General features: G+C 55.5%; 1 protein-coding gene across 1 annotated transcript; it reads left to right on the top strand.

Moving 5' to 3' along the window:
- The first annotated feature begins 2552 nt into the window (after positions 1-2552).
- PTGES (prostaglandin E synthase) lies at positions 2553-13948 on the top strand. The gene is made up of 3 exons (XM_044264703.1): positions 2553-2921; positions 6383-6465; positions 13382-13948. The coding sequence occupies exons 1-3, from the start codon at positions 2793-2795 to the stop codon at positions 13629-13631; spliced, it is 462 nt and encodes a 153-aa protein (XP_044120638.1). The 5' UTR covers positions 2553-2792; the 3' UTR covers positions 13632-13948.
- The last annotated feature ends 322 nt before the right edge of the window (positions 13949-14270 follow it).

Raw genomic sequence — 14270 nt, forward strand, 5'->3', positions numbered from 1 at the left:
CCCCCAACCCACTGCCCCAGCCACAAGGACAGGAGTTTCTAAGAGCCTCCCTCGTGGCAACCCAAACATTATCCCCATTTTGAGGAGGAGGAAACTGAGGCTCCAAGGCTCATACAGAAGAGGGCTTACTCTGTGCCTGGTGCTTAATAATTAGACCCGACTCCCTCCAGTTCTCTCAACTGCTGTTCCAAGTGACTTATCAGCCGTGTGACCAAAAGTGTTCAGAGAAGGAACCTGCTTGCCTGAGACCACACAGTGGGCGTCACCAAGGGCTGGCTCTGGGATTCAGTGTCCGTTGAGTCTGGTTCCAGAGCCCCTGCCCAGTGTCTCTGCCCCCCTGGCCAGGCCTCAGTCTCTGCTGCTTTAGGACCCACCCAGACTGATACTCTTGTCCCTCCGGGCAGGCCCAAGGGTGGGGAAGACACGGAAGACTAATTTCTCCCTCCCACCCGTCCACTACCCCAGGGCACCTCCTTGCAAAGCAAGAAGTGCTGGCCAAAAAAAGGGACAAGATTTCATGCCTTTGTAGAGGTCCTGCCCTAAACCCAGGAAAGGGGGTGGGGAGGAGGCACAGCCAGGTGAGGATCTGAAGCAAGAGAGTCAAAGAATCTGAGAGCACTAACTGGTGATTTTTTTTTGAAAAGTTGATGGACCTTTTGGGAAGTTCTGTACATAATAAAACCATGTGCCTGGGAGTCTCCCAGAAAAGGACAGGCATTCTCCGTTTCATTGCGCTCTGCCTTACTGCACTTTGCAGATACTGTGGGGTTTTACGTTTTTTGTTTTGTTTTATTTATTTTTTTTAACAAATTGAAGGTTTGTGGCAACCTTTTGTTCAGCAAGTCTGTCGGCCCCACTTGACCAACAGCGTTTGCTTGCTTTGGGTCTCTGTGTCACATTTTGGTCATTCTCATGATATTTCAAAACTTTTCATTATTCTCATGTCTGTTATGGTGATCCCAGATCAGTGGGGATGACTCAGGGAGAGCTAGGATGATGGTTTGCATTTCGTAGCAATAAAATGTTTTTAGGGGCGCCTGGGTGGCTCAGATGGTAGAGCTTCTGCCTTCGGCTTGGATCGTGATCCCCGGGTCCTGGGATCAAGCCCCATGTCAGACTTCCTGCTCAGAGGGGAGTCTGCTTCTCCCTCTCCCTCTGCCTCTCCCCATGCTTGTGCTCTGTTTCTCTCTCAGATAAATGAATAAATAAATAGATAAATCTTTAAAAAAAATAAATAAAGCATTTTTTAAGGGCGCCTGTCTGGCTCAGTCGGTTAAGTGTCTTCCTTCAGCTCAGGTCATTGTCCTGGAGTCCGGGGATGGAACCCCAAATCTGGCTCTCTGCTCAGTGGGGAGTCTGGTTCTCCCTCTGTCCCTCGCCCCGCTCTTGTGCTCTCTCTCACTCTCTATCAAATAAATAAATTAAATTAAATATTTAAAAATATTTTTAAAATTAAAGTACACATCCTCTTTTTTAGACACAGCGCTCTTGTGCACCTACCAGACTGCGGTACAGTGTAAACATAACTTCCACCTGGCCTGGGAAGTGAAAAAAATCCATTGGAGCCACTTTGTTGTGACGCTCACTTTCTTGCCGTGGTTGGGAACCGAACCCGCAACATCTCCAAGGCATGTCTGCCCAGAGAGGCTGCAGAACAGAACAGAAGGGTGCTCTCTAGCTTCCCGTGCTGGCTGTAACCATTCACCTCACCTTCCAAGGCTTAAAACAAGAGCAATTTATTATCTGGGAGTTCTGCGGGCCAGCAGTCCGAAATCAATGTCAGTGGATGAAAAGTCAAGGTATCCCAAGGCTGCTTCCTTCTGGAAGTTTTAGGGGAGAATTTCTTTTCCAGCTTCTAGAGGTCCCCTGCATCCCTTGGGTCCTGGCCCTCCTCCCCTTCGAAGCCAGCAGTATAACATCTCTCCTCTCTGACCTCTATTCCTGTCTTTCTTTTCTCCCTACTGCCTGTCTTAGGAGGACCCTTGTGATTGAACTGGATTCACCCAGATAATCTAGGATGATCTCCCCGTCTCAAGATTCTAACTTATTTTTTAAAGATTTTATTTATTTGAGAGAGAGAGAGCACGAAGGTGGAGTGAGGGACAGAGGGAGATGAGCAGGGAGCCAATGCAGGACTCCATCCTAGGACCAGATCACAACTGGAGCCAAAGGCAGACGCTTTACCCACTGAGCCACCCAGGTGCCCCTGAAGATCTTAATTCCGTCTGCAAAGTCCCTTTTGTCGGGTATGGTAATATCATCCCAGGTCCTGAGGATCGGGGAATGGACATTTTTGGGGGGCCAGTATTCAACCTACTACAAAAAAGCAAAGTCACGTCAAGGGAGGTATGGCTGTGGTTCCTATGTCCAGGCTGAGAGTGGGGACAGATGGCACAGTGCTCATGCCGACCACCCGCCCTGACTTGGGAAATGGGCATAAATCAGCAACATCGACCGCCTGTGGCCAGGCGCCGAGCTTTGTCACACCCCCAGAAGGCGGGCACAGCCATAAACCCCCACTTCAGAGATGAGGAAACCGATTAGAACACATTTAAAAGTTTGCCGGAGACGAGCATCTGGAGCGCCAGGCTGGACCAGGGACACCTCGCAGCGCCCTTTTCGCTTCGCTTCTCGCCGCGTCGGGGTGGGGGAAGCCGCGGGCTTGCTGGGAGTGGGCGGGTGCTGTGAGCGCAGACGGGCCGCCCGGCAGCCGCTCCCCCTGCTCCGCTGCCGGACCCACAGCCGCTCGCCCGCGCTGCCGTCTTCCCCAGCGGTCCCGCCGGCCCTCCAGGATGCCTCCGCCTGTCCTGGCGCTGGTGAGTGGCCAGGCGCTCCCCGCTTTCCTGCTCTGCGGCACGCTGCTGGTCATCAAGATGTACGTGGTAGCTATCATCACGGGCCAAGTGAGACTTCGGAAGAAGGTATGCCGCCTGGGGACCCCGATCCCCACACCCCCACGTATCCCCACATCCCCACGTGCGCTTCTCACTGCCCTGCTGGCAAGGTGTGCGGCTGGGGCACTTGGCCGAGGTGTTTCCCCGGCCGGAGTGTGTGGGGGGGGACCTGGGGAGGGGTGCGGCGGCGGGGGGAGCTACCTAGGGGCCTCTCCCAGTCCTTTGGGATGGCAGGTCCTGCACCATCCTGTCGTCTGTTTTAAGAGCATTTACTCACTTTCTGGGCCTCCAGGTGGGTTCTGGCTGTGAGTGCGCCATGTCTACCGGGGCTTAGACAGAAGCCGGTCCCGGAGGGCGGAGCCTGACAGCGGAAAGCCTCTCTCGGAGCTGGCAGCTTCCCAGCACGGGAGATCTGATATTTGGGTATTTGGGTGGAGTGGGAACTAGCGACATAGGAGTCCGAGAAACCCTTAAGTGGAAATTCCCAATTCACTGGCAAGGGCGCTTCCGAAGCCTCTACAGCCTCCAGGGGCCGGATCTCGGCCAGACTCCACTGCAATTTTGTTTTTTAAAAGGTTTTATCTATTTATCTGAGAGAGAGGGAGGGAGAGAGAATGAGTGGGGAAGGGGCCGAGGGAGTAGGTGAGGCCCATCCCCCGCTGAGCCAGCCCAAGGTTCTCGTGTCCCAGGACCCTAAGATCACAACCTGATCCAGTCAGATGCTCAACCAACTGAGCCACCCAGAGGCTCCTCCATTGGAATTTTCAAGGAGGAGTCCCTCCCCCCCACACACCCCGCACTGATCCAAGTCCCAGAGCCAAAACAACAATGCAGAGGCTGAGGTTTGAGCCCTGGGGAGGCCGATGGGCGGGAGGGCCCATTCAGAGATCAACTCCGCTCTCTCATTGGACAGCCAGAGCCCGAGAAGTTTCAGGCCAAGCTGGCCTCTGTCCTGTTATTCAGTAGAAGACTCAGTTTCCAGAAACTGTGCCCCTTTGTTCCCCTTTGTCCAGTTCCAAGGCAAGGCAAGGCTGGCTCTGGCATTGCGTGGGGGGCGGGGTGGACACCCGGGTCCCCGGGATCCTGCTGGGGACTCAGACCCAGCCCCTGGCACAGGTGCAGGCCGGCTTGCAGCCGAGCAGTTCTCGGGGTGAGACGACGTCCAGAGGCACACCCACAGACAGCCCCTGCCTTCCCCCTGCCTAGGTCCATCCTGGATGTGGGGTTCAGGCACCCCACGGGGACAGCTGCATTCACCCATTGAGTCCCCAAGTCCCTCCTTAGAGCTGAGAGCTCAATCCCCACCGCCACTCTGGGGGAGGAGGCAGGAACGACATTCACCTTGTTTTCCAGGCCGGGACCCTGGGTTGAGAGGAGGCCTTCCCTGTGAAGGCCACAAAGCAGGGTTTGAAGGGGGGGGATGGGGGGGGCCCTGCTCCACAACCTGCCGCGGGGTGGGGAGGTGGATAGAGTTCTCCACAGCTGGGGATAGGGGCCCAGAGCTTCCTTTTTAATGTAACTTCAGAGATAGAGAGAGACCACAGGAAGCCTTTCTCCCTGGTCGCTGGGGAGGAACGGAGGAAGCCAGTTTTCCTCTGGTTTCTGCTTTTGTATTCTCAACCAGGAGAGAGCCAGGGAGTCCCACCTTGGAAGGGCTTGGATGGGGGCGCCTGGCGCCTCCGCCTACCCGCTTTGGGCCTTGGGAAGTCTGGGAGCTCAGTTTCCTCATCTGTCACCAGGGACGTCAGTGTAGTGCCGGGAGAAGGCAGGGCCTGGCTGCAGGACCGAGCAGCAATGTTAGTTCTCATTACTTATTAATCGTTGGGGGCAGAAGCCACATGCTCCTTCCTGGGAGAGCGTCCAGAGCCCTGCCCCACCCCCACCATGGACCCTGAACTTCAAGAAAGCTCCCTGCGGAATGGTAGGACTCCCATCCAAGGGACTCAGTGCTGAGCCATCCAGATCAGTGATTTCAGGACTGAAGCGCCTGTGGAGAGAATTCTGGGCATGAGGCTCTGATCCTCATTCACTTCTAGGCTGGGTCAGGGGCAGCCCCAGTGGGGGGTGGGGAAGGGACAAAGCAGCACTCAGGGGCAGAGGGCCCCAGGGCTCATGAGTCAGAGACCGGCAGGAGTGGCCATCAGACTAGCAGGGCAGAAAGCCTGGGGCTGAGATCCAGGCTTGGGGGGCTTGGGCCTGCCTCTGTTGACTGAAGTGTGAACCTAAGTCTCTGCCGTCCACAGACCATTCAGGGAGTGCCCTCCTCATGTGCGCCCTCCTGGTGCCGGGCATCGTGCAAAGGCCTTTCCAGTTCTCTCCTTCGCTCTCCCCATAGGAATGAGCTCCCTTTGATTCAGAGTTCCCAGAGGAGTAGCTGAGGCTCAGGGAAGTTCAGAAATGTGCAGCTAGGGGCGCCTGCCTGGCTCAGTTTTTAGGTTGAGCATCTGACTCTTGATTTTGGCTCAGGACATGATCTTGGGGTCATGACATTGAGCCCCATCTTGGGTTCCATGCTCGGTGGAGTCTGCTTGGGATTCTCTCTCTCCCCTTCTGCCCATCCTCTCACACCCGCCATACACACACACACACACACACACACACACACAAACACACTCAGTACAGAACTGGGGTTCTCTGCCCTCGACTATCAAACCCTTTCATTTCTCTTAGTTCAAAGTCCAAATTCTTAGCGTGCCTCTAGGACCCCAGCAAGTTCATCCTGGGCCTCTGTGCCTTGTTCTCTATACTCCAGCCACACTGGTTCTCTTTTTTTCAAACATGCCTGTCTTTTTCTGACCCCAGGACCTTTGCACATGCTGTTCTGCATACCTTCAGTGCTATTTCTCCAACCCTGCCTTCATCTGGTTAATTTTGTTGCATCCTTCAAAGCTCATTTTTAATGTCCCTGCCTCAGAGAAGCCTTCTCTGACCCCCAGACTTGGTCAGGTCTCCTGTGAACATTCTCAAGGCCAACTTTGTCTTCTCTTTTTTCTTCCCTTGTTCATAGGCAATTCCCCAACCAGACTGTGATTTCCCAAGGGAAGGGGCAGGAGGGCCTTTGCCTTAGTTTATTCTGGCTGCTGTAACAACATAATTTGGAATGGGGGCCTTGTAAATAACAGATTTATTTCTCACAGTCCTGGAGTCTGGGAAGTCCCAAGACCAAGGTGCCAGCGGATTCTGAGTCTGGCGAGGGCCCGCTTCTGGGTTCACAGATAGCCATCTTCTCACTCTGTCCTCGCATGGCAGAAGGCGCAAGGGAGCTTTATGGGGGGGGGTCTCTTTTAATGGGCACTAATCCCATTCATGAGGGCTCCATCCCAATGACCTAATCACCCCACAGAGACACCCCCCCCCCAACGCTGTCTCCTTGGAGTGTATCTTTCAACATACGAGTTTGTGGAGCACACAAACATTCAGGCCACAGAAACCCTACTCGCGGCACACAGCGGGAGGACCAGCAGTCATTCTCGGCTGATATATTCCAGGCTTTTGCCAACCCCGAGGATGCCTTGAGACACGGAGGCCTCCAGTACTGCCGGAGTGACCAGGATGTGGACCGCTGCCTCAGGCAAGTACTGCTAGACCTCAGCCTGGCCATGGTCTGCCCCCTGCAGGCCCAGCTCTGAACCACAGGACCTGGGGGATACCCAGAGGACCCGGGTCTTCTGCCTTCCTGAGCCCCTCAGACAGTTCTGGATCAAATTTCTAATCAGTTGTGGGAAAGTGACACACGCCCATGACTCAGGATTCCAGAGCTGGAGAGGGCTGCTCAGCGAGGACTCCGTCTCCCCACCCTTGCCTCTGACCTCCGGGCCCTACCCAGCCCTACCCTTCTCTACTCTCTGATAGCCCACGCCGCGTCTCTGCACCTTCCCAGCGTGCTTTTTCCTTTTTGCCCCCAAAGAGTCAGCTTTCACCCACTGGTCCGTTCACGGGGTTGTTCCCCATCTGCTCCCAGTGGGGTCTCTCCCACGGGCTCAGCGCTGTAGGATTCAGGCAGATCGCCCTTAGCTGTCTGACCCGTTCCCCTCCGATGGGCATTTAGGCTGGTCTCATGTCTTTCTCGGTTATGAACAGAGGGCATCCAAACCTCTCCCTATGCCTTTATGCGTGTGTGTGAATCAAACCGCAGGATGCATTCGCGCGGTAAGAAATATCGCCGAGTAGTGCACAAATCCTCTTCTACTGCTGGTGTGGGAAAGGTCTCCCCTGCCCCTGCTGCCTCCGAGCTTCCCCTTGGGAGGGGTACACGGCCAGGGCGATGGGCGAAAATGTCCCCACGTCACGTTTGTTTTTCCTTTGCATTTCTTTTATTCAGAATGAAGTTGAACATATCACTTGGTATGCCTAGCATATCCCAGTCAATCAAACACAATGTTCCTCCTTATAAAAGTCAGAACTGCTGATCATTGCAGACAGTTTGGGTCCTGTTGCAAACCCCCAGAGGGAAAAGGGAGACCGGTCCCAATTCTAATCCCTGCTGACACCTAACACTATTTTCACCCAGATTCTCTTTGTCAGTGTTTTTTATAAAATTAGGTATGCATCGTTTACCCAATTTGGGGGTTGTGATTTTTTTTTTTCAGTTACTATTATTTGGTGAGCATTTTCTAGGTCAGTCAATGTTACTCAAGAAATGGTTCTTTAGAAACAGATATACAAACTCCCGTCGAAGGAGGCTCGACGTTCATTTCATGTCACCTGTACGAATGGTCCTTTTTTTTTTTTAAAGATTTTTATTTATTTATTTGACAGACAGAGATCACAAGTAGCAGAGAGGCAGGCAGAGAGAGAGGAGGAAGCAGGCTCCCTGCAGAGCAGAGAGCCCGATGCGGGCCTCGATCCCAGGACCCTGGGATCATGACCTGAGCCGAAAGCAGAGGCTTTAACCCACTGAGCCACCCAGGCGCCCCTTTTTTTTTTTTTTTAAAGATTTTATGTATTTATTTGACAGAGAGAAATCACAAGTAGATGGAGAGGCAGGCAGAGAGAGAGGGAAGCAGACTCCCTGCTGAGCAGAGAGCCCGATGCGGGACTCGATCCCAGGACCCTGAGATCATGACCTGAGCCGAAGGCAGCGGCTTAACCCACTGAGCCACCCAGGCGCCCCACGAATGGTCCTTTTTTGGCAGTTGGCTCTAGTTCACACCGGCGAGCTGACGAGTGAGGAGGCAGCATTTCCAGGGGAGAGGGGCTGTCTCGTGGAGTTGGGGGGAGTCGTGGGAGGGTGCGTGGCTGCACAAGAGCGAGACGGGAGACAAACATCCCACAGTTCTCCATGCATTCCCCTGCATCATGGGCAGAGATGGGTGGGACGCTGTGGTATGAATAATAGAGATTCTTTTACTGAAGGAGAGTGTTTTTTTTTTTTTTCTCTCTCTCTTTTAGTTGTCTTGGCCATTGAAAATAATTACATACTTGCGGTTTTCAAAAATTACAGAAATGTGTCAAGTAAATGGAGGAAGTAAAATTCTTTATTGTTCCACCCTTTTAAAAAATCTTTTTAAATTTTTTTTTTGAGAGAGGGACAGAGGACAGGCAGGGGGTAGGGCAGAGGGAGAGGGAGAAGCTGACTTCCTACTGAGCGGGGTTTGATCCCAGGATCCTGGGATCATGTCCTGAGCCAAAGGCAGATGTGCAATCGACGGAGCCACCCAGGCGCCCCTGTTCCACCCTTTCCAGGGTAACTACAGTGTCTGGTACTTCATATGAAGTCCATCCGTCTGTCCATCTGACAGGTAGTGAGCACCTACTGTGTGCAAGGCACTGGTTGTACATTAGTGGACCAAAGCCTTACCCATGCACAAATCTATCCTGGTGACCTGTACCCCAGCCTCCCCCTGGTGGGCTTGACTCTCCAGGGCAGAGGAGAAGGACCTGAGTGTCCTTGAGGCAGCAGGCTGCCGCGACAGTGGGTAGCCCCAGCCGGTTCTCGGCAGCCACCGAGGGGGTGTGCCCAGCTTCTCACAGGGTTCTGGGATTCTATGTAGCAGAGCTTACTTGTGACATTGAAGTGGTTACCTGAGCTTCCAAACACTTGGTTTCTTTTCAGTGGCTGTAACCAAGCCAGGAGGAGACCACAGACCCACGGGGTGGGGGGGTGGGGGTGGATGGGGCTGAGATGTTTCCATCTACATGATACAATTTTTTCTTCTGATCAGAGTGACCCACTATCTAGTGTCTTGATGCTCAAAGGGCTGGAATTCAGTTCAGCACTTTTTGAGAACGTCTTACCAAATAATGTTTTATATTCACTTGGCAAGAGTTTATCGGGAGGGGAACCTGCCATGTGATGGTATTTACTGGGGACTTAGCATGCCAGACCTAGGGGTTCCTGGTCCCCTGGGGCTCCTCCTCCCCTTCCTCCTGACGTCACACAACATCGCAGCGCCTCAGGGGTGCAGAGCTCAGAACGGTCACGCATCTCATTACTCACTACCGGAGAGCTGGCTGGACCCTGAGGCCACGAGCCCTGCAAGTGGGACTTAGTTAAATATTAGACCAGAGTTCGCGGTCAGGATCACCTTTCCGTGCAAACAGGAAAGCCCTCAGGTCTTGGTTCTTGGAGGATAAATCTTCCTCTCAGGTTAGCAGCCGGCCTGAGTGGATTCATGAGCTCAGCTCTGGGAGAAGTCAGGAACCAGGTTTCAAGGCAAACTAAACCTTCTTCCGCGATACCTATCCGAGTCTCCTAGTGATGCGTATTCAGGCCAAATCCCGAGTCTGCGTTCAAAACTGCAGTGAGGAAGTATCCCAGTGGCCCCAAAGAAGGAAGACACACACTTGACCCACGCTTTGCCGTGTTTCTGACTACTTGCGGGGTGCAGCCCCGATCCCACTGAAGCAGTTTGTCGGGAGATGGGTCCCCAAGTCACAGTCTGGAAGTCCTGTAGATGTCATCCAACGCATTCATTTTGCATCTTTATTTTTTTAAAGATTTTATTTATTTCTTTGTCTGAGAGAGAGCGAGCGAGCACGCGCAAGCAGGCAGAGTGGCAGGCAGAGGCAGAGGCAGAGGGAGAAGCAGGCGCCCTGCCGAGCAAGGAGCCCGATGTGGGACTCGATCCCAGGACCCTGGGATCACGACCTGAGCTGAAGGCAGCGGCTTAACCCATTGAGCCACCCAGGCGTCCCTCATTTCGCACCTTGTGGTCAGTGCCCCGAGGCCCAGGAGGGGGTCAAGGGCAGACAGAACCACAGGCTGCAGCCCCGGGGTGGCGGAATGGCTGGCAAAACCGAGACGGTGAGATGAGCGTTACCAGGACGAGGCTGGTGACGGCAGCGAGGGCAGCGAGGAAGATGGCACGTGAATCGGAGACACAGCCCCTTGGGGACAGCAGCATTCCAAGCGCTTTGTAGATGCCAACCCCCGGGGCCTCCAGCCGCCTCCCCACGAAGGTGCTGTTGAGTCTGGTTGAGTCCCTCTGAGCCCGGGCTCTGCGGGGGACGCGAGTTTACTTCACTTTATTACCTGCCTTTGAGATGCAGCAACTGCGGACCTGTGTTCACGGACACGGCCCTTGTGGGTGGCAGGGAGGGCCAGGGAAGAGGACAGGCCGCAGCTGTCCCCGCCAGCCGGGGTCTCGGGCTCCCTCTCCCCACCGGCCACCTGCACCCGTGCCGGTGGCTGCAACGTCCGGGTAGGGGGTGGGGCCGCCTGGAGCCGCCAGGAGCCCCGGCAAGCCCAGTCTCGCAGTGGGGATTGGCTTGGGGTGACTTTTACTTGAAAAAGCGGTTATTACTGGAATGACACATTTTGCCCGAGCGTCTCTCTGGTACGTGACTCCTTCCATGTCTGTCAGGACATATCCGGGCCCGAGGGAGGGGAAGGAGTTCTCTTGCCTCACCTTCGATTTCCCCACAGCTCCCTGCCCTTGGCCCCACTGGCGGCTTCGCCGGGGGGTGGGGGCCCCTCACTGTGGTTTGGGACCTACCCAAGGGAGGAGGGACGACAGCTGGGTCAGCGCCGGGCACTGGGAGTCAGAGCCTCACGGCTTCCTTAGTCCCAGCCACCTCTCCCCGCTCGCTGGTGACCTTGGGACCCTCTGTCCCGTACCCCCCAAGCTGGAGCTAGGAGGTGGGCTCAGCCCCACTGTTTGGTTTTCTGGGGGGGACTGCGCCTCCTCGCACAGAGCAGGGGCCCCCACCTGCTGTGAACCTTGATCGTCCTACCCTCCTCTCCATTTGCTCCGTGGGGTTTGGTGATGACTCTGTGAACAACCTTCCAAAACCTGACTCACTCATCAGTTTTTTTATTTTAAAGAAAAGCATCTGAATGAATGGGATTCGTCTGGTAGTGAGACTTTTCCTGAAACTTTGTGATAAAAGTGTGACAAAAATGTTCATCCAGGTGGGTCCCCCAGTGGTAGGCAGGCCACATTCTGGGACACACAAACTCCATTTTTTTTTTTTAAGTTTTTATTCATTTATTTATTTGACAGGCAGAGATCACAAGTAGGCGGAGAGGCAGGCGTGGGGGGGGGCAGTGGGCTTCTTGTGGAGCAGAGGGCCTGATGCAGGGCTCAATCCTAGGACCCTGAGATCATGACCTGAGCCGAAGGCAGAAGCTTAACCCACTGAGCCACCCAGGCACCCCACAAACTCCATTTAAAATAGGTTTTCCAAGGGTGTCCCTCCAACCATGTTTGGGGGAATGTTGGGATACCAAACCCCACTCCCATAGGGTAGAGTGGTTTTAGAGGAAACCCCGCAGTGTCCTCCCTCATTCGTACCTTGCAAGTAAGCTGAGTGACTTGCTTGTTTGGGGAGTGGGACACCCCCCCGCCCAGTCTCCCCCTCTCGTCCCTTCCCAGGCCTCCCGCTCTTGGGCACCGGGGAGCAGCGGCCTTCCCCCCAGCCCTGGGAGACCTGCCGGGGGCAGACTTGCTTTCGAGGCCCCCATGGTGGAGATTCAGAAAAGAAGGGCTCGCGTTGGCTCCAGGGTGTGGGGACAGACGCTAAATGCCGTGTCCTGAGTTTGGCCTAAGAAAGATCCAGGCCCCGCCTGGGTTCAAGGGAGCTTGTATCCACTCTGACTGAACACCCCCCCGCCCCCACCCGCGGCAGAGCCCCGCCCACCAGACCCCTCTCCTGCTCCCATCCTGCCTCGCTTCCTCTCGTGCCACCGTGCTCCGGACACTTGGGTCACTTAACTGTGTCTCAAACACCCTACGCTCATCCCCACCTTTGCACTTGCCAGTTTCGCTCCCTGGAAAGTTCTTTCGCTGCAGGGGGCAGCCGGTGGTGACCCCTTATCGTTCAGGCTTTGGTCTCCTCCTTGGTCTCTGCCCCAGTCACAGGCTGAGACCCCTCCGGCACGGGGCTGCCAATGAAGGCCTCCTTCGCTGCCCTGCGCAGCCCACCTGACTTCCTACGCCCCAGGTGAGCCCTTGCAAATGGGAGGGAAGCGGAGGACAGTGTGGCTGCGCCCGCACACAGGAGCTGCTGGGCTCGGGCCTGGCCTCCTGGCACAGCCTCGGTGAGCCGCCTTCCAGCTGGAAGAGCCCGAAGAAGGGGCTTTGGTCCCAGCAGAGTCCTCATGCCTCCACATGTGTGGCCTGGCCTTGGGGGAGGTCACAGCCCTGGTGCTGGGATCTTGTTTATCTTTCGAACCGGCCTTCCATCGCTGGCTCAGTCTGTAATTTACCGGACTTGACCTTTCCACCTCGCCCCAAGGAAGCTGCCCATTAGCAGGAGTCATGGAAAATGTGAACCAACTCTTAGCAGAAGTGGCTGAGTTTTCTTTCTCGGTCATTTATTTATGGCCGGGGTTATACACAGCCCTTCCACTCCGCCAGACCCCGCACTGCTGCACAGACTCACACACTTGATCATTTTAAGCAAAACACAGCGAGAAGGAAGCAGGAGAGCGTGGATGAAAGGAAGAGCTTCCCCGGTGCCCAGCGATGGGTGGGCTCCAGAGAGCGCCTACGGCTGTTAGCACAATCCTTGAGAGGGGGGAGGAGGGTTTGCTGGGGTTTAGGGGAGACTAAGACAGGCAGGCAAGGGTTCCAGACACATGCTCTTAGACTCACCCATACCACTCAGGAGGGCCCAGGCACCTGCACTTAGGAGGAGGGTTCCCTCAGAGAAGCCTGCCCTGGTGGTAAAGGGCACGGGTTCGAGTCTGACCTGAGCTCTGAGCAGCCCAGCCCTCAACCCCTGGGAGCCCCACTTTTCCCACCTGGTGTCCAAGGCCAGAGGGGGAGAGGGTGGGGCACGGGGCCAGGACCCCGTCCTGGGGAACCCTCGGACTTGTCACGAAAACCCCAGCCTGCAGCCTGTGGTGGCTACTGGCCCCGAGTGGGGGTCCCCGCTCCTCAGCCGCTGTCTCTCCTGCCTCTGTGGTGTCTCTTCATCCTGGCCGTGAACAGACTTGAGTCTTGCACTCTGAGACGATCCCCCACTGGTGGCGGGGGGGGGGGGCTTCCAGGGCAGGGAGCCCCGGCGGACCCCTGGCTGACTGCCTCCCCTTGCCTTCCCAGAGCCCACCGGAACGACATGGAGACCATCTACCCCTTCCTGTTCCTGGGTTTCGTCTACTCCGTCCTGGGGCCTGACCCCTTCGTCGCCCACATGCACTTCCTCGTCTTCTTTCTGGGCCGCGTGGTGCACACCGTGGCCTACCTGGGGAAGCTGCGGGCACCCACCCGCTCCCTGGCCTACACCGTGGCCCAGCTGCCCTGCGCCTCCATGGCCCTGCAGATCATCTGGGAAGCAGCCCGCCACCTGTGACCTGCAGCCGATGCCTCCTCGGCCACCAGAAAGCTGGCCCCGAGCCGCAGTGACTGTACCTGGGGGACTGGGCGTCTCTTCGAGATTGTGCTAGGCCCTGGGGACCTGGCTTCTTGGCAACCCGCTGAATTTGGGGTGCTGGGTACCGTGGGCCTGGGTATGTTTGCATAAGTGTGTGCACGTACGTATGCGCATGTGCCTCTTGGATTTCGGGAGGGGTAGGAGATTGGACCATGTGGAGATGTCAAGATGGATGGAAAACTCCATGATACCCTAATACCAGAGCATTAAAAACCACATTTCTTCTTTGTTGCTAAGAGTGACCAGAGACTCAGTCCAGGTTCCTAAACTAAAGGACCCGCCAGATGCAGGCCTATAATAAAGGCAGATTTCTTAGATTCGCCCCAAGGAGGCCAGTTCTGCTTGTTCCGGGGGGACAGGGGGGTACTGGACATTCTGGGTTTTTTAAAAAGCTCCCCCGTGTCCCAGTGATGGCCAGGCCTGGGAGTCCCTGCCTGTTCCCTCTAGAAGCAGGGCCCAGGGTAGGGTGTGGTTTTGCAATGGCTTTTAGGGTGCGACTTTAGTGAGGTGGGGGAGGGCTTATGTTCCTTTGGATCCGGTCCACACGGCCCGTGCTGC

Source organism: Neovison vison, chromosome 9 (genome assembly GCF_020171115.1).
Source record: "Neovison vison isolate M4711 chromosome 9, ASM_NN_V1, whole genome shotgun sequence".
Classification (NCBI taxonomy): Eukaryota; Metazoa; Chordata; class Mammalia; order Carnivora; family Mustelidae; genus Neogale; species Neogale vison.